The sequence below is a fragment of the Hippoglossus hippoglossus genome, chromosome 17, assembly GCF_009819705.1.
Source record: "Hippoglossus hippoglossus isolate fHipHip1 chromosome 17, fHipHip1.pri, whole genome shotgun sequence".
Taxonomy (NCBI): Eukaryota; Metazoa; Chordata; class Actinopteri; order Pleuronectiformes; family Pleuronectidae; genus Hippoglossus; species Hippoglossus hippoglossus.
The window spans coordinates 10,476,014-10,502,182 of NC_047167.1; the positions used below are offsets into that span (position 1 = coordinate 10,476,014).

At 40.4% G+C, this 26,169-nt stretch overlaps 1 protein-coding gene across 3 annotated transcripts in view; it reads right to left on the bottom strand.

Annotated features, from left to right (window-relative positions):
• Positions 1-26,169, bottom strand: part of clstn2 (calsyntenin 2) — a 132,224-nt gene that overhangs the window by 63,769 nt on the left and 42,286 nt on the right. For all 3 annotated transcript variants that reach the window (XM_034613396.1, XM_034613395.1, XM_034613394.1), the window contains exon 2: positions 3,381-3,503. In XM_034613396.1, the coding sequence (XP_034469287.1) occupies positions 3,381-3,503 (123 nt within the window). The remainder of the gene's footprint in view (positions 1-3,380; positions 3,504-26,169) is intronic.

Consider the following 26,169-nt stretch of genomic DNA (forward strand, 5'->3'; position numbering starts at 1 on the left):
ATCCATCTGTCTCTTTTATACTTTTCCCTCAGCTATCTCATCTCCATTTGCCTCCACTTCTCAAAGTACGTTTGTTCCTTTACCCTGTGTGAGTTCAGCAGAGGAAACAATGTACAACACTGCATTATACTGGTACCATGATGAATGGGGAGGATCCATGCTTGTTGACTGTGGCCTTGAGATAAAGAATAGACAAATGAAACTGCCTGCCTGCCTTGCAGCACCCAAGGGTCCACTGCCACCATTCCTCATGTTAATTTGATTGAGAACACCCGATCAGCACATACTCCTCGACCCACACCTTTGCTCTGACAGAGGTGCTGGGTGGGGATTGGGGAGGTAAGGAATAGACGATGCCATCATGGCACGCAGTAATAACAATGAATCTCCGGGATGCCTGTCTCAGCGTGTATTGTTGAGGTTAGGCCCACTGTGGGTAGTTTACATCAAAGTGAAATGTGGTGCCACAGGAGAACGACAGAACAAGGAGACAGGAAGGAAAAGAGAAATGAAGATAGGGATAAAAAGGTGAAGTGAGTGTAAGAAGTGAAAACATATGAGACTTCCAGAGAAGAAGCACAAGCAGCAGATGGGGAAAGGGAATAAATGACGATGTGAAAAAAGTACAAGCGAGAGAAAAAAACACAGGCAAGTACTTAACAGTCCTGGTCTGTGTTCCCTCAATGCAATTAATGTGGAGGCAGAAGGACAGCCCACTACTTCTCTGCAGTAAAACAAAACCACGATTGATGAGAGTGTGTGTGTCGGTAATGCCTATGTAACTGGATATGGGCTTGCTCGGAGCAAAGTGTCAAGATAGGGAAGAGGAGGAAGGATAGTTGGACTGAGAAAGAAGGGATTGTGGCACTGGGGGGGAAATGGTTAGAAAAAAGTGTAAGAGAGTTGTAGACGCAGACAAATAAAGGGAGACAAATTGGGCCATTTTTTCACACAGTCTCCTTGGTAGCTATTGTATGGGTTTCAGTCGTTAGACCGCGTTCAATGAGAAACATTCAATAAGAAATATCACCCGTCTGCAGCCAGTGCACGCACTTTCCGCTTTTCTTTCCTTCTCCGCCAGTTTTCCACGAAGCTTGCCCTTCTTAAGTCAACAAACAATGTGTTAATCTTGGAGCAAAGCAATCACAAGTAATTTCCTCTTTAGTCCGCCTGCTCATCGTGGTGTTATTAAGACTTCACAGCTTTGGTTACTAGGGATAAGCTATGTGCTGTAAATTACTGTAAATCATCAAAACTGGATTACAGAAGGGCAATATCTGTAAAAAAGATCTTTGCATCTCCACTTTTGCGACATGAATAAATGATGAATGAATATGAAGTTGCCATTTTTGCATAATATAGTCTTTCTTTTCCATATTTTAAATAACAAAATCTCCCTACAAAGCTCCAAAGCTCCATTAAGTGTTTATATACAGAACATATTCCATTGTACTTGTTTTACACTTTACAGCATGTATACAGTCCAGGGCTTTTAGAGGCCCTAATGCGGAAAGTAGGGGGAGAAAAAAAGAGCCTTTAACATGAATCCATGCTGTTCCACACGGTTTAAGGTCGGCTCTATTTCCCATTATTTATACAACTGAACACACATAAATTGAAAAAGACAAAAGTGTGGCTCTGGCATCAGCAGAAAAAACACACACACAAAAAAATGAAAACTTTGGAAGAAAAATAGCTGAGCATCAGTTTTCCATGGTTGTCAGGGTTGGGATTAATAGGAGCCATTTCGCCATAATGAGCTGTTAAGCGTTTGCTGCCAAAGAGCCTCTTTGTTTGCCTTTGAGTCTCAGAATACTCTCTCTAATTATAACAGCTCTCTCCTTCCTGTCACTGTCAGCGCTGGTGTACCTGTGTGACAGCTGCCTGATTCCAGCTCTTGTTAGACAACATAATCAGCTCCCGAAACAATTATCTGGAGATCGGGTGTATAATGATGTCGAACTGGCATTATTACATGTGTACTGTACCTGTTCTGTGACTCAGTCTGTGCTACACTCCCAGCACCCACTTTAATGGAAACCATTAGGTGTTGTCCAAGAGATGTTTTTCTTCATTTAGTGCCAGTGGAGTTTTTACTGTCCTACCAGGCTCTGAAAGCCTTTCTCTCAAACAGCTACAGTGAGTTCCCAGTGACCAAACCTTCAGTGAAAGCAGAGAATCGACAAATCTACTGTTATATACGACAAGACAGGACTTCCCAAGTCAAGCCCCCCACTCCTACAGTTTCCTATGTACAACCATAGACTGTATATAAAGATGGATGACATGACCGCTCCCCAGAGTTAAGCCAAAGCATTTCGATCGCCACCTGGTTGTGGCAATCTTGCCTCCCCCACGTAAATGAAGGTAATTTTAGGGTAGTTATTATCACAGTGATGTTTGTTCAAGTGTCAAAGTGAAACGTTACGATCAACATCCAAGACTGACTCACGATTGGTAGCGCTTGTGAAATGTACACATTTCTTAGTGCTATAAAGATTCTGAGATTAATTTATAATACATGACGCTCAGGCTGGATTTAGCAAAATAGCACAATCTGAATAGAAATGAATAAATATGGACTTAAATACAACTGGAGCCAAGATGCACAATAAACTACACTGTAAATAAGACCAAAACATTGCTTCTTGTGTGCTCTGCTTGATATTCTGGACAAGCTTGTCAACTACAAAATGAATATTTACATCACCAGAAGCTGACAGCACTCGGGAAGAAAAGATGCTTTTGAGAGGAAGCTCTTGCTCAGGTTAATGGGGCATTTCAGCTCAGCTTATGAGGAAAGGAAAAAGGATGACACATGGCTTCAATTAGCTGACGGCGTGAATAGGTCCATGTCGGGGGGAGTGAAAAAGATGCATCTTAACTCGAAACCTTGAATGTCACAAGATTATAAAAATATAAATGAATTTTCACGAACCTCAGAATGCTTGAATAAGCCCGTTGTCTTCCATCCAACTAAAAAAATGAGCCTATCTAAACCATTTCAAATCCTGACTAATAGCTTTATATAAAGGAAAAGCACTAGAGTTCAAACAGTTTGACGTTCAGATGTGTGTGTCAGAGGAGCGCTTGTCAAGAAAATCAAGAGACTTCTGGAACTGCTTTGAAAATCATTTATCATTTGCTTTAACATCACTAGGGCTGATAAATGGAATTCAGTCACCATGACAAATCCTGAGTACAGAGAACTGTCGGCTCAACCATTTGTTTCTACGTTGCCACAGTTGCCTGCGCACATTACTGAGGCATCCTCGTCTTGGCCCCTACGTGTGTGCGAGACAATGAATGTGCGGGAGAGGGTGTGTATCTTCTACTTTTTAAATGTGCATGGATACTTGGAGTATCCTGGTGTTTCCTACCAGCATAGGGGACTGGGGCATCCTTGTCCAGAGCGACCAGAGGGGGGTCCAGCAGTACAGTGTCCATGTTCTCCGTGATCACGCCATGGTAAGATGTCTCAATCCACGGCTTGTGCTTGTTCACTGTGGAGAAGGAAGAAGAGAATCAATACAATAAATGTTAGGATCTCCATTAACAAATGTACTCCTTACTTTTGTAAAGTTTATAGCAGTTGGTATTAAAGAAAGTTGGAAGTCATTTGTAGGGGGAAGAGGGGAGATGCCAACCTTAAAACCAAAATAACCAAAACTTCAGCCATGCCCAATGAGAGTGTGCTGCATGTGCAAATACAGAATTTGTGTGGGCAAGAGAACATCCTTTAGTTAGTGATGCTAACTATGTGCACCTGCTCCTGGGAGATTTGCATGGGCAGGACTCAAAACAAAATAGGAGAAGGTCAGAGTAGAGACGTGGTCAGAGGCACACAGTAAGTACGGACCAGAATTGCATTGAAATGAACAGGTGGAAACACTCTTTGCCACCTCTCTCTCTGCCTCAGTTAGACTGGACATCAGCAGCAGATACTCGGTACCACTTTTCCTGAACACATTTATGAAGATTTAAAACAAATGGCCTCTTTAAGGATTGTTACTGTGATTCGCATGTTTTGCTGTAACTCCTGTCGAAATGTGCTGAGTCACAACAGGGCAGACGAAGAGAAAACAGAGGGCAAGGAAACCTCCACTTTTCGAAAACATTACGTTGTCATTTTGATTTATCTCAAACGTTTTTACAGATGACGGGAGCACTAATGGAAGCCAGAGGTTGAGGAGTGTGGAAAAATATATTGATTGTTGTTGTAAAGGTTTACATTCATGATTGTTTTGCTTTTAAAAAGGGCAGGAAGGGAAGAGAAGACACTCCTCGTCTCTGCCAACTCTCTGTTGGGTGTAGACTCACGTGTCTCCGAACCAGTGGCTACATCTGCAAATGTGTTTGACAGGGCAGTGTACACATACACCACAGTGAAGCACTGAATCAGGTCTTTGCAGCAAAGCTCTGACACCTTGACTTATTTTGGAGAAACAACAGGGTCTCAGTGGCCCAGACAACTTTTTTTTTATGAGATGGTTCTGAGGTGTAATCTCAATCCAGGTTTACCGCTACATCCCCACTCTTCCTCCAGCACATTACATTACATTTAGCTGACGCTTTTATCCAAAGCAACTTACAATAAGTGCATTCAACCATGAGGGTACAAACCCAGAACAACAAGAATAGAGAAAGTACAATTTCTTCAAAAAACCAAAACTACAAAGTGCTATAAGTAAGTGCCATTTTAAGTGCTACTAAATTCTTAGTTTTAAAAATGTTATTCAAGGTATAGTCGGAAGAGGTGTGTTTTGAGTTTGCGGCGGAAGATGTGTAAACCTTCTGATGTCCGGATGTCAATGGGGAGCTCATTCCACCATTTAGCACCATCACCCTTTGCTATAGTGGCTTTGCATTGTTTCCTTGTCTCTCTTTACCCCTCTCTGTGTTGCTGCTCCCACAAAATACAGAATCTGACCACCAAATGTGACTGAGAAGTCTGGAGGATGAGATTGAGATTAACACAGATCAGATCACACATAATTACTGACACTGCAAATTAAACATCTTCCCTCCTCTCTTCTCACAGCAGGACCTCACAAATGCGGCGCCCTCTGAACAACCATATGTGTGCAAGTGTGTGTGTGCGTGCACTTTTCTGTACACACACACACACACACTCACACGCACACTGAGTGTACAAGTGTCGCTCTCTGCAGGGAGCTGGGATGTCAACTTAAACTTTCAGTCCACTGGAGGGAAACGTTTTGTCTCATGCCAATGAGCAGATGACATGTCCAGCTGGCGGTGATTTAAAATGCATCAAACTGTCCCTATGAACCTTCTCACTGGTTTTTTTTTCATCTTTTTGGACAAATTTGAGTAGTTGTCCTACTATTCTGTTTTCTCCCCAGCTTGTATAAGAAATAAGGTCAAGTTAAAAGAGGAAATGAGTGCAAACCCTGTGCAAAGAAACATGTTCTTTTAAGCACTAAAGAACGAGTTGTGAGTGAAAAAAAATAGATCTGGCAAAGAAAAAGCATCAAGAATTTGAAAAATATTGCTTGTATTAGATTATAAACAATTAAAGATAGTGAATATTGTGCCACTTAACTGTCTGTGGGAAATGTGTTGATGCCTATGTGATTGTCTGTGTTTTAAGTTGTGATGTAGTCAGATGAGAGTCAGCTCAGAGTTAACAGCACAGGGCCGTTGTCATGAGGAGGGCATGATTAACACTTGACTAATGGATTCACTATCACAAACGGGATCAACCTTGTCAGGAGGTCAGCAACTCTCCTTCTCTTGTTTATCTGATGCTAAATAAGGAAAAAACTTCCCCAAAGTCATTTCAGAGAACAACCGTGTAATTACTTCTACATTTCTCTTTCACATTTGCCTTCAATTCCATGACAGAGACGTGCTGATCACTCTAGATGGGATTCTTACCATGCTGGGACAGAGCAGGGAGTGAAATATAGGGAGCAATGGAATCACAAGGGAAGCAATTATTCATACATGGAGCCTCATCTCATGCTCATGCAGGAGACGGAGAGCACTGCAGCACACAGCGTGACTCTGCTCTGCTGGAAAGTGGAGAGACGAGAGCGGAGCTCCGTCCTCGACTTGTGTTTAGGTGTCTTTACACCTGGAATATTTTAACTGTAATAGTGGAAATTGAAGCCCACTAGCACACACACACTCGTCGTAGACCCAGCACAGCTTCCTCTTAATACCTGCAGCTCTCCTTGGATTTAATTTCCACCCAGAAGCAGACATGAAATGAACTGAAACAATCTCATAAATAGACTCTTCAAAAGCAAGAGCATATTAGACTGAGGTGCTGAGGTGACTATAAAACAGACTATAAAAATGAGCATAACTGAAGTCATTCCTCATTCTCGTGTGCTTGCACTCGGCAGTGTAAATACATATTAATCCATGAGGCTCACGTAGCATTTCATTTACATTCAAAGATGTCTTCAGTAAGTCAAACAGCGGCCAACAGCTAACGCAGTTTACTCATGGATAGCAGGTTCAATTTCTGGCTCAAGGTCTTACATTTATCCCAAACAAATTGGGTGGTGGTAGACGCAGCAGAGCTGTGACTTTTTTTTAAAGGGAGTCTAATATAAGAGCCGTTCTGCGGAAAGAGCACACATCAAAGCATGGAAATGGGCTATTTCCAAAATGGCTTTCATGACATGTAGCATAAAGCCATTAGTGATGCATTTAAGGTATTCATCCATGACATGCTGGTACTGAACCCCGGGAATGAAACAAAAATCGAGACAAGTTTGTAATAAAAGAGAGGGAAAAAAAAGGCTGCAGCGGTTGACTACGCAAAGCCGGCCCTGTTAAAAAAATATACTATGCAGCAACTGTCCATAAGATCACCTCTGAAACTGAAGGACAACAGAGTCTGCAGCCACGCTAACCACTCTGTGAGGCTATTGTTAGGCAAAGCTAAATGCTTATGTCAGCATAAAAACATCCCCGCAATGACTAACAGGCTGAAGTTTAGTAGGTGTAATGTTTACAGTGTTCACAGTCAGCATGATAACATCTGCTAATATGGTGGTGCTGGATGGAGACTAAAGGGATCAGCACAAAGTCATTAGGATTTCTTCCGGAGTTGTTGAGCGGCTGAAAAGGAGAAGTTTGGAAACACCGCTGACCCTAGGGGAGCGCTGTAGTCTTGAAGGGCAAAATACTCAAACATTTGAAAACACATGGACTTGCTTCCTGATTGGTTCTTATCGGTCCCGACTCTTCTTCCAGTGGTGAAGGCAAAATCTTCCACCTCATCGGTCCAAGAAAATAAATCCTTCATCTTTCATTTCACCATTATCAAGTAGCATTTGCTGTAAGAATGCAACCAAGTAGACTATCTGTTTCCTGTTAATACTGATACGCTCATGCTCAGTGTACATGAATGGTCACATGATACACATTTTCAGGTGTGTAACTATAGACAAAGAACATTACTAATGCGGAGCTAAATTGCTTTTGTGGACAGAGGTCGTTTTTGATGTTTTAGTTTTGAAAAACCATTTGAAAACTAAAACGTATTAGTATGGATGTAGCCTGAGTGAAATTCAGAGAGACATTGCCATCATTGTAGTCAGCACCACCAGCATTGTTCATGATAAACCATTTTTGGAGCAGCTCCTCCTTTAATAAGGTTACAAGTGTCACTGGCTACAATATGCATAGCGTCTCTGGCTATTTCCTGAGGAACTTGTGCAGCCATTACAACATTAGACTGTACATTAGGGAGGACTAATTTATTTAGCTGGAGAAAGAGTCTAAAAGGGGATCTAGTAAAGCACTGGATAAGAATCTGATATGACAGTAATATGAACAGAGAAATCCAGAAACAAGATTTCCGGTAAACAGAATTACTGCTGGGGATTGTCAGCTTGTCCACCTCGGAAGTGAGATCAAAACATTGAGTGTGGTCCCTTGTGACAGAGGCTCGTGAAACCTTTTAACTGTGGGGACATTGACAACTCGTATTCTGAGACGCTGCATTACTGTGTTATGCATCGATTGCTAGAAGTCATGTCATATTAACTGCCTAGTAGAATTTTCTTTGATTACAGTGATGTCGCGGTGGAATGGAATGATCCTTCCATAGACTATGCTTAGACCATGACAAGGATCATAACACCAACAAGTAACAATAAAGGAAACCTTTCTGACAATGTACCAGCATGTGCACCAATGCAAACACATGAGGAAATTGTACATCATCCTCAGAAAACTAGAGCTCTACATCAATGGGTGGCTTGTTGGCACAGTTTGTGCGACTGTGCACCCTGTGCCGCTGTTGCTCAACACCAGAGACAAAAGTGGATCATAAAGATGGATGTACTGTATCAGCGGAATGTGGAAACAGAGGAGGCGAGGACGCAACGCGAAATGGGAGCCAACACTATGAATGAACCGAGGGGAAAATGAAGGGTTAACCAAGAGATAAGAGTTGAAAGGGGGAAGAGAAGATGAGAGGAAGCTGTACTGGAGGCAGAAGGGTGAGTGGGGTGAGAGGGGGAGAGATAATAGTGGGAGACAGAAGGAAGATTGGGCAATCAAGGGGTAGGAAAAAGGGAGGTAATTACTATCACTTCCTTTTATGAAGAGTACACTGCTGCCCATAGGACCTAACAAAGCCCTTCAATTTATTTTCCTATTAAAAGTATTAAATTGAATTTCCATTAGATACAATACATGCCACAGATCAGAAATGTTCAAATAATAGTGCTGATCTGAGGAGCCTCTATTCTTGCATCCCAAAAAATGTGCTTTTGTTACACACCTCAAAGTGAAGCCCCTCCTCATTAGTGGCAAAAATAAAAGACAGGGAACAACAAAGGAAGAAAGATACCGGTAGAGAACATATTTGGGGTAAGAACATGAGAATTGCGTATTGTGCTGATGTGTACAATGTAGTCGCAGAGCCCCTGAATGGAGTCTGGCTGGTGACCTTTGTTTTTTATTAACCTTGTGTTTCCTGACTGTTTGTCAAGAGCATTGCACATGATAAAACGGTCGTAGAAAAAAAAAAAAAACAAGGCTAAATACAGCCCGTTTGTTGCTGCTGTCACTCTTTGCTATCAACTATCAAATAAAAGAAATATGTAATAATAGTAATAATAATAATAATGATAAAGCATGTAGGGAGGCTAAAGCCCTCCAACAGCGACCACAGGTTTGGTTTTACTAACCCGCCCCTGTGCTGCATGTCCTAAAAAACCTAAAAAACCTAAAAAACACATTTAAATAATGATAAGAATGATAATACGTAAAGAGTACTCAGATCCCAATAGATCACTGACAAGCTTGAGTGACACTGAAACAAATACTTAGAATGAGAAAAGCAAACTTGTTTTCTGATTAGAGAGTTTCCAACACTTGTGCTGGGAAACTGCAAGATCCTTGTTTAACACCAGGTTTATCTCCTTTACTGTTGTCTTCTCACGATATAATCTTCAGAGTACTGGTGTCTAAAAATGGAGCCCAGGGATAATGCCCATAGGATCTTTCCCACTCCATTTCCAGCTTCGTTACCAGAGCAAGAAGCAGTACTACTGGTTTGCGATCAACTATTGTTAATTAACTGCATGTTCATTTTCAGAAATTCAGGGCTTGAGATAGAAGTTCAAATGTTTTTCATTATCTCACAGAAAGATTACACACCACACAAATAAGAAAATCCAGTCTCCCCCAACACCATGGCGGGTATCACAATATTAAAACGATTAAACTCGTATTGTTGGTTCCTCTAATGAGGCAGTTAAAACAAATCATCTCATTCTCGATTTGTCTCTTACAGTGATGTGTCCGTGTGGGAGAGTGTTTATGATGCTGTTAGTTTAACAGTAAAAGCGGTCTGAGGATTAAAAGTGAAGATTCAGAGCCATTCAGCTCGGTTAGGAGGGGATAATTGCTTCAGTGGTGAACAGTGAATCGCATTATATCACACTTCTAACATTAATTGATGGCATCGCAATGCCCAAGCCTTGGAGGAGTTCATTATGTGTAGCGGTTCTAGCATGGCATGAGCAAATGTTATGGACAAGTTCAAGCCAAGTAATTGGTGTGCCTGAAAATATCCCCAACAAAACTTTTATAGGTCACAGTTTGCAGTCAGAGAGGGACTGCAACACCTCTACACAGATGACAAGACATTTACAAGATCAATTTTTCATTTTACATTGTTTCCCACAGAATAATATCATGGGTGCACAGATGAGAGCATGCAGTTTGCTTCCATGCACAACAGATCCAAATTGACAGATGACACTTCCTGCCTTCTGAGAACTGCAAGGCCTGCGGGGAACAAGCACAACTAGCCAAAGCCATAAACATATTATTTATGTTATGTTAACACGTTTAAAAAGGTTATTTGTAGCAGCAATCCGACCCAAATTATCACCCTTCTCTCCAAAATAGGCAGTTCCTCTAATCTCCACAGAGCATTTAACCAAATATCAGCTCATTGTTTTGGTTTCACAACCAAAACTTAGTTTTACCCTCCCTGCTCCCATTAACCATTTGATCAGTAATTAAGTTTATGGTTAAGGTCACAGTATGATAAGGTTTATAAGAAAAACATAATATATACATTTACAAACAATTTGAGTGTAAATATGTATTTCCTTCCTCCAACTGCATCAGCAGCACATTAAGCATAAGAAACTCCAACGCCCATGAGAGGAGAGGGACAAAATCATTACATCAGGTCCATAAGTACTATGAGCATCAGCTCTGACTTTTACAGTCCCAGTGCTTAAGTGTAAGATGCAGTTAGCAATACCAGAGCAATTAGGCATATTGACTGCCGCACAAGTCCTGCACTTTAAGCAAAAATAGGTTGGAGCTGACCACTGGGTCATTTCCAGAACATAAATTCTTCCCACTCACTCTCTCCCCGGACCCTCCCAAAATGTACCGTAAGATTTGCAGCCAGTGCGGTTGTTTTTTTATTGCCGCTGTTGTCGTGCCTTTTTTCTTCTTAACAACTCATTAAAGGGGCCATAAACTCTGATCTCCCCCAACCACGAGCAATACAATTCCCCCCAGTTGTGAAGACTATTAGTTTACAGAGATTTTGATTTAATTTGTCTTTACCCACAATCCCATCAAGACAATTCTGAGGTTGCCTTTCTTTTGGAACAACAGTAGGTGAAATACAGACAGACCATAATTGCTCTGCGACATACAACTCCCTCATATTCCCTGCCTGGTGCTGACTGCATCAAAACAAACCGAGGAGGGAAACAAAGCCACTGCGTTTAATTGGCATCAAACATTTTGCAAGTGGCAGGGCAGAGTCTATAGGCATATGAGAAATGTGTTATTTGGGTTACTTGAGTCTGTTTGTAGAATAGATGGTTATGGACAAAAACTACTGAACAAATAATCACATGTAGAGATGAAAAAAAAACTTCATCTGCTGCTGAAAGAAGAAAAACATCTAATCAAAGAGAAAGAAAGACGCCTGAGAGGAAGGTACAGTGCGGTAGGAAGTCAATGATCTGTGATGGTATTTTATTACCTCGTGAGCGTGAGATAAAACTCTGCAGGTATCTAATTTGTGTGAATCTGATGAGCGGGAGAATCCTGTTGAGACTATGGAGGGTGGGCGGCTAGGGTTGTTACAGAGAGTGACAACAAATCATAAAAGTTATGGATGACCCAAACTGAGCACCATTCCCTGCTCTTCTGTCTGTTACAGCTAGCTGGTAATCCTTGCAAAGCTAGCAAAAGCAGGCTAAACTGCAGGGGACACATTCCACCGCCTCCCGTCGTCCCTCTCGTCAAAACACATGAACGCACACTGCCTGAAAACTGCTCAAAGCCGACTTTACACTTCAGTCATGCACAGGTTAGTTATTGACGGACAAGTGCACCAGTATATGATTCTATTACGTGTATAATTTCATTAAGTTTGAATGAAATTGTTGGTTGTGTTTATTACAGTCCTGTGAGTGCCACAGACACCAGCTTTTTATGCTTTTTTTTTTTTCTTCAAGACGGCTATCTATGGACGGTTACCATGACATGAAGAGTATTTCAACAAATTAACAACCCTACCTTCAGTATACGATAAACTGGATTTAAACTCAAGAGACAGAAACTCTACAGTGCATCAGAGATTGAAAGCCCAAGACGCAAAGCGTAAAATAACTGTCAAAGATAAAAAACATATCAGATTGAAGAGTATAATCATTCAAACATCCCACACACGAACCTTCAACTTATCAAAGCATTCATCTGGCAGAGTTATGAGAGCTTTGATGCCATTTAAGGCAGATGACCGGATCAGAAATACATATTTGCGTTGTATTGCAGATTCACAGAAACAATAATCATCATTTCAGCCCCTGATTATGTTTTTGGCTGTGGCAATTTCTGATGCAAAAGCTAAAGTGATACCTGCGGAGTCACAAAAAGTAAATTGTTTGCTACTAGAGCTCCTGGCATTCACTATAAAGGAAGTACCGAATCGCGCTGAGAGAAAGTCAATCTGCCTGCCTTCCAGAATTGCACTCAATAATAAACCCCATTTGTTTTTTTCTTCGTTGTCTGCCTCTTCTACTTGTTATGATTCATTTGTTGATTTACAGTGCAATGAGGGAGGGAGCGTGGGAGTGAGAGAGTGAGAATGTCTTGGATAACCAACAATGAAATGCAGAGTGCTCTGAGTGATGGCTTACTGTCGATTAGTTTCACTGAGTGGGCCAGTGAAGAGGCACAACAGAAGGATTCGAAAGGAGGGAAGTGAAAGTGGAGAGGAGGGAAAAGTACAAAAAAGAGAAGAGGATGGTGAGGGGGGAGGAGGAGGAGGGAGGAGGTGATATCTCCATTAACAGAAAGCAGCAGGCGACGAGAGGAGCCGTGGTGAGTGGAAATGGATGGCAGTGTGACTGACTGGAATTAGAAACTGTTTCACTCCACAGATTTGCGCTCCGTGCAACAATCAACTGAAATACAAAAAAAAGTCGACCATTTGCACTTATTTCAGCTGCAACATCGAATACAACAATCTCATAAACATTCAAAAAAATGTTTTAAATGATTGTGTGTGCATGTATTGTGTGCCTCTGTGTTTTCACTGAGATGTGTATGACCACATGAATTTCCCCTAGTGGGATAATAAAGTTTACATTGACTTGACCTTGACTTTTGGCAAAAAATCTTAGGGGGTAAAAAATATATTTATATATATATATATATATATATATATATATATATATATATATATATATATATATATATATATATATATATATATATATATATATATATATATATTCACATTTACAGGCACAGGTAAAAATTCAACAAACACAGGCAGGCTGAGGGTGTGAACTAAAGTATGTTTTTTTTCTGGAGATGTCAAACTAAAATCCTAATGCAGTATTTAATATCTAAATTAAATGAAAAGGGTTTTTTTTATTGTGAAAGCTTATTACACCTCCTTTGAACACTTGACTTCTGCTCAAATCACTGTCGCTACCAATAGCAAACTAGCTATTACATCAAAATGGATCATACAAAGACAGACATGGCCAGTGATGAATAGGTTCTCAGCGGCTTTGCAGCTTGTAAAAAGTTGTTGGGGAACAAGTCATATGTTAATGATTCTGGGCGGGTCCAGAATGGACCTGAAGATAAAGTTACGGGTAATGGATCGGGTCCCGTACAGCACTTTGCAGGAGTGGGTTGGCAAAAATGTGCCTGCCTGCAGTATAGAGCCCTGTCGATTATCAGTTGACATATAAGCAGCTGATATGAGTCTTTCATCCATATCTGTTGGGCTGTATTACAGTATACAAATACTGCATTTTATATATATACACAAGTCTCCCTTGTTTGACAGTGACGACACCAGACAAGGTGAGAGACACATCTCTGGATCCACTCCACTCATGATAGTTGTACTCGGGCAGACATCTGTCGTGCTGCTGATTCTCTTATCCCCTTTGTTGCTGACTCGCGTCTCAGTTGTATCAGCCGAGTCTGACTCTCTCTAACTTTTCAAACTGATCCTCTGTCTGTCACTACTGTCTGTCATGGTAAATCTGTCATCTAAACCTACTTAACTGTGTCTCTCTTAAACTTGGTGTCTGTAGCTGTCAGTGGTATCAGGTAACAGGTGATAACTGTCAGTCTGACAGTCACAGGTCTGGGCTCCTAGTGAAGACAGAGGGAGAAATATAAAACATGCATTTTTTAGCTTGAAGCCTGAGTTCCCCAAGTTGGAATGTTGGAAAAGCACGTAAAGGATTTAATCAATTATTTTCTACCTGAACAAGGGATAGAGAGAGAGATAGATAGATAAACATGGACAATGCAAAGTGTATTAAAATTAAGCCAAAATATCCAACGGGTGCAGCCATCTTACGCTGATGATGTCAGGGAGTGAAGCCGCAGTATCAAGATACCCCCCCCCCCCGATACACCCACCTCACCAATCACAAGTCAATCTCAGCTGTCAATCATGACGATTCACCCAGTTTTTATAGCATCAACTAACTAATTAAAAACAAACTCATCAATATGAACAAACATCAGTGAAATAAGAACTGATCAAAATGACAGAAACCATATTTAGGATGTGTACTTTGTTGTTTTCGTTTGTTCCAACTGCTAACATGTAGGAGGCAGGGTTTATGACTATACTGCAGCCAGCCACCAGGGGGCGATTTTAAATTATTTGGCCCCACTTTTGGGGAGCTGTCAGGTCATCTATCTTTATGATGATCTTTATGTCAACATTAGCTATTAGGGTGCCCACAGAGACGTATCTGGAGAGACGTTCGGTGTTCTACTCTTATGTAATGCAGGGTTTCCCCAAGAATTTACAGCACCTTAGCCAAATGAATACAAAAAGGGTTAGGGTTCTCTGTCCTCCTCTCAGACAATGAACTAGATGTAGTTAAGGTAAAGTCTCAAGTTGATGACAACTCAGAATAAAGAAAAAGCAGAAAAATTAGCTGTTGTTTTACAAAGCCACTGGGCACTTGTTAAGCTAATGGCAATTTGATACGGACAAGTTCAAATGAAAGCTATCCGTCTTCTGGCTGAGACGACCAGTTTGTAACTTTCACTACAAACTGTACATCGACACCTCCAGTTCAGTGTTCTCTGAACAATGTCGAACAAGTATAAGCCCACAAGAGGAATAATGGATTGAAAAGAGAAGGAAGTCTGTTATATCTGTTCAAGGGAGCAGGAAATTACTTCCACTGTGGTGTCCACAGCAGAGCTCACAGCCGAGCACAGTGACTACATCAGAAGGCCTAAAAATGACGACGCTGTTCCCTTGTGAAGATGTCATAAAATACATCCTGAGTTGCCTCTTCTTCTCTTTGTGGAAAGAGAATACAGATAGAATTTTTTATGTAAATGATGCAGTGTTTCACACAGAATTAGTTCAATCTATGGCGTAACAGGGGTGCGCGTGCACACCCACAAAGGTCACTCTTGTAGCGCTGCAAATAGCAAGTTAGAGAGATCTTGTGTTATTATGAAAAGTGAAAAAATATTTAGGTTCAGTATGAAATTGTGGAGTGACAAATGAGATATTAATAATTAATGGAAAACCCTGTGATGTACACGGATTGTTAAATGCTCTTTTTAAAAAACTGCTGTGGAAATACAGATTTTCTATTGAGCTGCTGACTGTGCTCAAACATGATTTTGACAAATACACAATTGAACATGCTGTCAAATGTTGTGCGTGTGGTATTTGTGCTGTATGAAAAGAACAACACACAAAGCACCTTAACAACAGATAAACGCGCTCTTCAGCTGAGCTTGAGAAACCAGCGCTCAGAAATTGGTGCTCTTTTGCAGTTTCAATTATTAGCATGGCTGTTGTACTCCATTCCAAGAAGCATTTATTCCAGGCTGTTTGTTGGCTATAAAAGTGTAAAGGAATATTTTCAAATGGAAAGTGCAGGCTTTAAGAACTTTAAATATAAAGGTATAGCATATGGCTGGAAAGTAGTTGCAAATCCATGCATGGCACTGTGGATAAAGAGAGAGAAATCACCCAGGGGAGGTTAGAGTTGCTGGCAGAGGCATTTTTAAAGTGGGGGAAAAGCTTTAGTCATGGCTGAAGGGGCCTATAAGCCCCTCTAGAAAGTATAATAAAAAACATAAAAGCATAAAAAACTGTTACATTCCACAGCGGAGTCATTTAGTACACACAAATGTGTATGCAAACACACCAATATACAGTCATCCAACAACACAGACAGAATTACTAAGCACTGCACCACTGGGAATGAGGATTTGGAGCTTTTAAGAACCGTTTTAGTACTTTTTCTTAGAAGGCTACTGGTCACAACCAGTGTGTGGCTTACATGAACACCAAGGCTCAAACTAAACTGATGTGTAAAATGTCAAATTACAACAACAACAGCTTATTGCCACCCGTAGTTACATTTTAGTGTTAGGCGACCTATAGCAGTCATGAAACCAGTAAAGAGCAAAGTTAGATGATGTAGTATAAGACTGCACCATTTTTTAAGAGTATGTGTATTCAACATTTATGGAATTAGGGTCTTAAAAGTACAGTATGCAACTAGGTCTTGTAGTTGAAAATTCAACTGACCAGTGTCTAAGGTATTGGAAATCCCCCTGACCAGGTGTCTAACTGCTGTGATACTGTCTACCTGACAGGATGGAACCCTTATTTGGTGGTGTCTCACTGCTATAACCTTGATAAACAGGGTGCATGCCCTTATTTGGTGATGTTTTTCTTCCAACTGCTACAGCGGACAGACAGGCACAGATGATGATCTCATGTCTCATGTCTTTTTTCATATTATGTTTTATGAAACGCCTCTTTGTATAAGTTCTGGCTTTTGTGAACTTGCGGCCAGTTCCATTTTGAGCACCCGTGCTTGTTGTGTAACCTCTGCAGAGCTTACTATTATAAAGACTCAAAGGCAACTTCAGTCTGAGAATTTCATTATTTCAAATCTCAAGATGAATTTCCATCACAGTCTCTTAATCAAAACAACAACAAAACACCAAGTTTGACTTATGAGGCAGAGCGGGATCATGGGAATTGTTGTCTTCACCACCATTGCAGAGGAAAATCTACCTGACGTGACACTACCAGGCACTAATCGTGTTTTATTCACTTCACGCAGCAAAGCCCCGGATAAAGTGGCTATGATGCAATTAAAATGAGACCAAAATGAAACGTTCCATTACCTTGAATAAAACTGGGCACAATAACAATACCTTTAGACTATACTTCACTGGAAAGATTGATTAACAAAACACATTATGTCATTTAGCATAATGCTTGTGTCTGGAATTCATATCCATAATTAAAATCATCATGAGCATGTCTTTCCCTTTTTACTTGTATAATCACTACAGTGAATAAAACACAAAGTTTAAGCAATGCTCAGAATAAATGGCTAAAACAAAACGTCAGCACATTAAAGAGAACAGATCGGCTGGAAAAGTCTGATATTTTGCACGGCCTACAAAAAACATTAACTCAATTTAAATTCCTCTATATTATGTTGTCTGGAGATTGACTCATTCTGCTTTGTTTACGATCAAAGTCTTCCGACACATGCTCCTCATTTCGTGATAGCCTAAAGGTGTGTTCTGACCAAAATATGAAAAGCCTTTTTGAGGCTGTGTGATTGCAGAGAGAAAGGGATTGCAAAGATGTGGGTGGATGAAAATTTGCCTTGGCAGTGACAAATGGGCAAAGATGCATCCATAAGGGTTTAAAATGGATGAACCTGAGTTAAACATTTCTGCTTATTCTGAGGTTATATAGCATTTTCAATGGGTACATTTCAATGTTTATTGACTATTTGGGGCAAAATAAAAAAAGAAGTAAACAGTCACAGTCTGGGTTGACTTGGCATTCGAGACGATTAAATCTGGATCACTAAAATAGAACAGGAAAGTACTTAAAGTAGTATCACACACTAAAATCCTCTCTGATAATCCAGAAATATCACAGACATTCTCAATTAATTGCTCAGCGCCATACAGGATCATTAAATGACAGATGTATTTCTAACCAATGCCATGTCACTGATTAAATTTCATTTTCTTCATAATAAGAAGTAAAAACAAGTGGATACCCTCACATTTCCCCATCTTCCCTGGGATTACTCACGGAGGATAGAAGTATGAGAAGTTGATCAAACATCAGAATCTGTGTTTAGCCATCAAATCACCTGTAGAGCTAAAGACATCAATCATATTCCATGACGTTGTCTTTTTTGTTCAATAATCAGTGACCAAGAGAGAACTTGTTATGTTTCAACACTGCAAATGCTTAATGTTCACTTTGACTCTGCTTGTTTTCTAAATAGCCCATTTCACAACGGGTTGAAGACGACTTGTGACGTCAGGACTGCGTGGATCCATCAGGACTGGAATGTTATTTTAGACTATTGGCAAACTATTCATTCTTCAACTGTTAATAGTGTTTCAGTCACTCCATATCCTTGTGTCTGTCTTTCTTTTTAATACCTATTCATTTTATTCTTCCAGAATCACAAACACACACACGCACTCACACACAGCCTGAGGCTATATCCAAACCACCATGGTAGAGAGGACCAGGGGTGATGGACTATTGACTGATCGACTTTAAGCAGTCCATGTAACTCCTGGTGGTTAGCCAGTCGTTCCAGCAACGGCCTTGGGCAACCTGCTCCTGCTCACTGTGTATGTTTGTGTTCTTGTGTGTCAGGGATTGTGTGTTTTGTGTCTTTGCTGCTGACTGATAGAATCCCCAGAAGCCTTTGAGCCTGACTGGGAGGATGTCTGACAGGTGAAGATAAAACTGGACCAACAGCCACCATTGCGTCATAAGCACAACGTGGCAGATAGAACACATGGTCCACTCTGCATAAAAGTTGACTAGGTGTGGGTTTTAGGGGGATAAGGTGATGTGTGTGTGTGTGTGTGTGTGTGTGTGTGTGTGTGTGTGTGTGTGTGTGTGTGTGTGTGTGTGTGTGTGTGTGTGTGTGTTACGCCCACCAAGACACTAAGGGGGTAGAGGTGTGTACAAGTTACCAAAGTGCGCATGCATGTGTGTTTCAGTGATAATGTGACTAGATGGGAGCTCAGCGAGTAAGTGCGAGAGAGACAAAGAAAGAAAGGGACAGAAAAATCAAAATGAGACAGAAAGATGGGGGGGGGGGGTAAATATCAGGGATAGGTTATGGACCAAGAGGTACAGCAGTAGATAAAAGAACACAAACACGGGGCAGCAGGTCACCCGAGGAGGATGGGAGTGTCCCTCATGTTTTTGGAATTAATTCAAAAGAGGTGATTAAAACTATATTTCCAGTACAAAAAATGAACATGGGAAGCACCACTGCCCCTATGGCCTGAAACTGCAACTGATCCAGGTATATTACATTGTCAAGCATCAGGGGGTCCTCCTTCACAGTTTAAGGCAAGGAAACCAAGTAGAGCAGATGCACAAAAATTATTTTACAAATCCCAGCTCCTGGCACTGTCTGGCCGCTCTGTAACCTCTGACTTACAAACAGATACAGAAACACACACACACACTTTCCCAGCTCAGGGGTCTGAAATAAAAAAGTGTGTCTGTGTGTGAGTCTGGCTGCACTGTTGCACACCTAAACATATAAAATAAAATATCGTCATAATGGTTTAGTGCACTTGTGACAGCATTTCCAATCAAACCTATCAATCAATGAATTAATGGCAAAAATAATAAGCAGATTAAATGATAATGAAAATAATCATTAGCTGCTCTCCTACACAAAATAGTTCCAAAGTGATTCACTTCCACCAACTACAACAGTAAAATCCCAATTTGTTTATAAAATGATATAATATATAACAGTGTTTCTGCATTGACTACTTTTACTTTAAAAACTTGAACTACTTTGAGTTATATTTACAGATTAAGCCTACTTAGTTTTACTCAGCATTTATTTGAATGCAGGACTTTAGTTAATTAGTTCCCAGTGTCTCTATAACCTTGTGTTCCCCTCTTTTTAGTTGCCGGAACATAATGTTTGTTTACTATGTACTTCTTGTCTTCGTTCTCCATGTTTTATTCTCCACGACTTGCCTGTGTTTGGACAATTTCACCGTTTCTTTTTGGATTTTGGATTTCCGCCTGCTCCCTTCCTCTTTCTTTTCCTGTTGGGACTGCTCTACCAGGTTGGAGTCTTACCTGTCTGACCGCTCTGTACGACTTTGTTCATATTTTTGTTTAGCAAATCTCTGATGTTCTGCCTGGGTGACTGCATTTGGGCTCTTTGTTCCTTTTGCATCATTGTCACAATATCAGTTGTTTTACAGTGTTGGATTATTGTGACTACTTCCTCCCAAAATGGTGCAAACATTAACATGATTTATGTTTCAGTTACAATGTTGCCATTTTATTTCATCATGTTATTTGTTATTTTGATCCCGTTAATTCATGGTCTTGCTGCAAAGACACTTCCTGATCCATCTCAACCAAGTGTCACACATTCAAGTTAGATCCCACGTCCAAACAAGCCAAATAATGAACCATGAAATATTGTGATGCCATGAAACAATGACATTTTCTGAGGCAGTTATCATACCATGAAACACTGATATTGTTGCTACCCTGACAAACACACATACACACATACACAAACAGGAAACAGGAGACAGGAGAAAATCTTTACCGACAGATAAATGCATCCTGCTTTGTTGGAGTGCAGTGCTGTGCTGTGCTGTATGTAGGCGGCTGTGGCTGAGGGGGTAGAGTGGTAGCCTCCAACCAGAAGGCTGGCGGCTCGAATCCCAGCTCATGCCGAAATGTCCTTGGGCAAGATGCTTAAGCCCCTCAGAGATGTTGAATGAATTGTGAGTCGCTTTGGAGAAAAGTGTCAGCTAAATGACTGAAATGTCTTTATACCAGATGTAATTTCTGTCCCCTTTCTTAGCATGTTTGGTCATTGACATCTGAATAATCTTGTGTACTGAAGGCTGCAATCACCTCTCGAGGTGATTGCAGCGAATCTACAGCACATTTAATGATTCATGTTGTTGTACATGTGTAATACCAAACTTTTTAAATGAAAATGTGTAAATGAGGCATTGAGAAATACTAAAAGGATAAAATGTAACCACAGCATTTACATTAAATTGAGCTGAGAGTGCATCTGAGAAAGAGAAGCAGAAGAAGATGATGAAGAAGACAAAGACAGTGAAGAAGACTTTGAAGTAGACAAAGAAGATGATGAAGAAGAAGAAACTAAAGTAACTACACACTTTTCCTGTAGAGCCTTGTCCAGTTATCTGGAGAGGCTGGCTCTTGCACAGCTCAGCAGTATTGCTCTAGGACATCGACTGTGACTCATATACAAGTGTTTCTGGCTAATAGAAGAGGTTTTCTTTGAATAACTGACACACAACTCCTTAAGCCCCGTTTTCAATGATCAAGGATAATTTGTTTGGTTTATAGTTCAAAATATCCAGTCTAACTACCACAAGAAGAGCGACGACATAGATCCTCTTCAGAGCCAGCAGCCTTGGAATTAACGTCACCCAACAGCTTAGGTGTGAAACATTCAAAATAATACTTTATGACGGTGTGTGAAAGTTCATTTTGACCTCAGAAACAACAACCGAGACGAAAAGATTGCATGTCACTCTTCACTTACACACCATGACTTTCTTCAAATGTGATGAAGAAGACGAGTGAGATGAGGCAAAAAGCTCCAGAAGATTTATTTTATTGAAGCACCTCGTAGACTTCAATGTAAGCCACTGAATAGCTAACTAACTTTTGTGACCTAATATTTATGGATTTTAATTTTAATTTTAATGAACCTGAATGCATTGGCCTCACATGTGCGTGTGTGTGAGACAGTCTGATATACAAAGAAGAGGCAAGGAGGCAGAGCCGAGGGTGAGCCAGCTAAGATCTATGTGCAGTCACTAACACTAATCAGGCTTTGCCCAGCAGTATTCATCTCTGGAGCAGCACCAAGAACTGGGCACTGACCAGCAGCCAGCCAGCCTACTAACCACAGGCTGCCATGGCTACAGCACCGCTTCAGCTGCTTAGTGATAACAATGGGGCAAGGCAGATACTTTTAAAAGGAATGACCTGTCACATTGAGCATCAACAGATTCCAACTTTTGTTGTCATCTTAGCTATGCTTTTCACGTTTGTAAAACTGTCGGCTTGAAAACGCTGTTTGCATTGTGGTCTTCACCAATGCCGACTGGTGAAGAAGCATCTATTAAAAAGACAAACCCAGAAATATGAGCAGACAGGCATCGCTAAGACTGTGTGAAGGTGTACCATACATTTTCAACAACAACATGATGAATGGAGAATGAGACAACATTGTAAGAAAACCACAAAGGAATACCATGTGAGCGGTATGAAATATGTACACTGACGGAGTTTAAGGGTAAAGAATTCGAGAAAATGCAGCCATCAGTGCCTCAGCAATGCCACGCTAATAGCATCTGAACCCTTTTCATTGTTGCTCTGCTGTTTCAAAACCTCTGCCAGCCTCCCGTTCACTTTCAATCCTCTGCAGGTCCAATCTGACTTTGTCAAAGTTGTCTGCATTACATTTGAAAGAATATGTCATTGGAATAAAAAGGCATGAGGGAGGAGGAGCCGGGGCCAAAGTAATCAAGGGAGCTGAAAAGCGTGAAAGTACCATTACTCATAATGCCATATACACATGGGAAAGATAAATGACTTCAATCCAATGGCAGCCCTCTAATACTGGATTCAGTTGGGCGGAAAGGAGGAGAAAAGCCTTCCCCTTGCTTACCATCCTAACATTGTTCCATTGAATTGTCACACATTGGGAGCTCACACTGAAAACACGTGTCCTAAAAGCAGTGTGAGATAAACCCACTGCGTGCTGTGCCTCTATAAACCAAAGTCAAGTTTACTTCACATTATTTACTCATTTGTGCGTCTGACAGTAGCCTTTCAAGGCTGTGCCATTTGCTGCACGTCTTCACAGAGGGAGAGATGAAGCCCCAATACAGGCAATGCAATGACAACAAAAAAATGAAGAGGCTGAACTTGCAGCAGACAAAAGCCGGCCCTCTTTCTTCGACAACTGCAGTGGCTTTACAGTTGCCATGTTATCTCTCCCTTAGGCTACACGTGTATCTGAGGCCAGGCAGCACATCGTGATAGGCAACGTGCTGGAGGAAGCTGACCTGCTGTATAACAATACACTTCACTGCCTCAAGGCTTCCTCTCCCCACAGAAAGTTACATATTGTAAAAAAAATATGATATCAGAGACTGAAAAAACGTATAATCTGACAGCGCTGTCAAAATATGTCAGGTCCTTCTGTTCAAACACTCTTGCAAAAACAACAACAGTAAATAGTACAAGACATTGTGAGTTGTACGCAGCATTTTTATTCAGCCTGTTACAAAACAAAGGAAGGGTTCTGGACCCGAAAGACCATGACTTGTGACATGCACAGGACATAATGGACATATTTACTGTGGTTGGCATGATTTAAAAAATCTTTATGATCCATTTTTAATTTCTCTCAGTCAGCCTTGTTTTCCTTAATTTAACATGAATCGGTGCTCAGTTGTATTGAAGTAATTATGTTTTTCGGTACCCAACTCTAATTCTAAGGACTCAAAATCTAAAGACCTGAGCTTACGGTGCCAAAACAAGAATTAATATTAGCAATGGCTGACATCGTCTACAGTCTTTTCTTATCATGGGCACACGCCACATCCCCACACCTTCCACTGTGATTTCACTCTCATTTTTCAGAAGTTGTTTAGCTGCGTTGGGAGCGAGGGAGAGAGGACGAAATTGCCAACAGAAAGAAAACTTCAAGAAATGAAATGCCGAAAAAAAAAAAAAGTGAAAAGAAAACACAGACAAAGAGCGGAAGGAGCAGAAATAAGCAGAGTTAATTAGGGGGTTTCTATTATGTGAAACACGAGGTTCACATAATAAGTATTGAGAGGCTGAATAATCTCAGCTGAACTAATGTCAAACAGCACATGAAAACAGCCTGCAGTAACAGTGAGAAACATTTATGCAGTCTTACATCATGTTTCCCTCTAGGCTCAACACAAAGGTTTCTATTGTGCCACAGAAATGCCTGGGTCAGGGCTGCAAATTAAACTCAGTCCGGGAAATTCTTTTGGTTGCTTCAAAGCTCAAAAGATTGCTACCTGAAAATTCTCATGTCGTATGAATGGGCTTTACTGGCTTAAAGACAGGCTTAAATGTGGCTATATGCAGGCGAGCAGGTCTAAAAATAATTGTACCATAAAACTGTTTGTTAGTGAAGCACAATCGTCACGCTGATGCAATCTTTTGATGGAATTTGTTTTTTTTCCAGAAAGGGAAAAAACACTTTATTTTTGTCTTCACTAACCATTAGTCAAAGTGGTGTAAGGTGTATATGTATTCATGTCAATTTGATGACATTGCAGGATGTTTAAATTGACTTTCTGAGGCTCGTGGATGCATTTATGTTAATATGAGGTGAACTGCACCCAAACAGATCACACTCTCTGCTTTATTTTCTATTGTAATGATTTAACTTCTCTTCACTTATGAGTTTGTTTTTTGTGTTCCCCTGTTAGCTTTTCACAACATACATTTTTTTTTCTGCATTTGTTAGTTTGTCCATATTGTCGATATACAAACAAACACATTTGTGAACAAAATGTTTTAATTAAAAATTAAAATACATCCAAAGGAAATGTTTCACATTTACTTTGGATCAATTCTCTAATGAGCCAACTTATTTATATGTGTGTACACTACATTCACACAACTAAGACTTATCTGTTTACTGTGTTTGTCTGCTCTATTATGATATAAGGTAAAACAACCCTTAAATCAAGCAGATACAAAGTCCTAACAGTTAAATTAGTTGCTTCTAATTGGCAATTCCAACTCACTCAAACAAAGTGAAATATTTGCAAGCTTATACAATCGTAAACACACGCAGATCCAGCTCTGTTATTGTTTGTAAAAGGTCTGACTTTGTCTCACTCCCATGCACACAAACACAAACACACACACACCCTCCAGTGCATATCCATCCTGGTATAAAACTTGAAGTAAGAGCTGTGTTTTTTCAAACTCCGCCCCTCAGGCTTGCTTTCCCACCACAACGTGTTCTCAGAGGTGAGGACATGATGTTTTCCTGAAAGACAAAAAAAAAAAAAAATATGCTGACCTGGCACAAAGCCCACTGACCTGGGTGCACCTGTAGCTGTGTTCCAGCCAGCCAATTACATTACAGCCAGATAAAGCACACTGATTCCTCAGCAGCAAGACTTCCCCTTTTACCACAAAGAAGCTCATGTTTTCCTTGATAAGATAAGAGACGGACACTGAAATGTCAAATGACATATTTGACTTTAAACACGGTTGAAATCATGGGGATTTCTATTGGTTAACAACTTGTTACTGACACTAACTTGATGAAACTTGATCGCTGCAGTTAAAGCTGCATTGGTCAATTTCAAAAATATTGATTATGTCAACTTAAAACGTCTATTAGATACTTCCTGACAATACTCCCGCTGATAAACATTTTAGGTTTCATGTAGTAAGAAAAATTGAGTAAATACAAAAATAACATAACATACATAAGTGTGATTTATTTTTATTTCAATAACTGAAATTTAAAGAGATATCCCAGTGTAAGCACTAGCAAACCTATCATACTTCGCAAACAACACAGTTCAATTTACATCACCAAAATCTCATGTGAAGAATTCAAAGTCCGCTGATACATATTTGATAGTGTTGCTGCAACTTCCACCACAGAAAATGTAGGAAGTGTTGGCATTTGTTTACTCATAAACGTGAAATATTTGATTCAAAATAACGTCACTGGACACACAAACACACATTCTTTCTGTTTGTTTTACCATAGTTTCAAAAATAGTTTCAAAAATTCACGGGTATGACATGACACTACAGTAAAGCTAGAGGGCTTATTTTTTATGTTGCCCCTCTCTTCCTCCTCTTAACCAACTCTTCTATTCTACTCCTCCCACCGACTCTTCTCCAACTCCAAACCCACCACCATTTTAACATTTAATCAGCAGCAGTAATAGAAGGAGATTTTGACAATTGCGTGTTAACAAGCTTAAAGTTGGGCTGATGGGACCATTGATTGCTTCTCAGCCCTACTTAGCAAACATTACAACAGCTTGTGA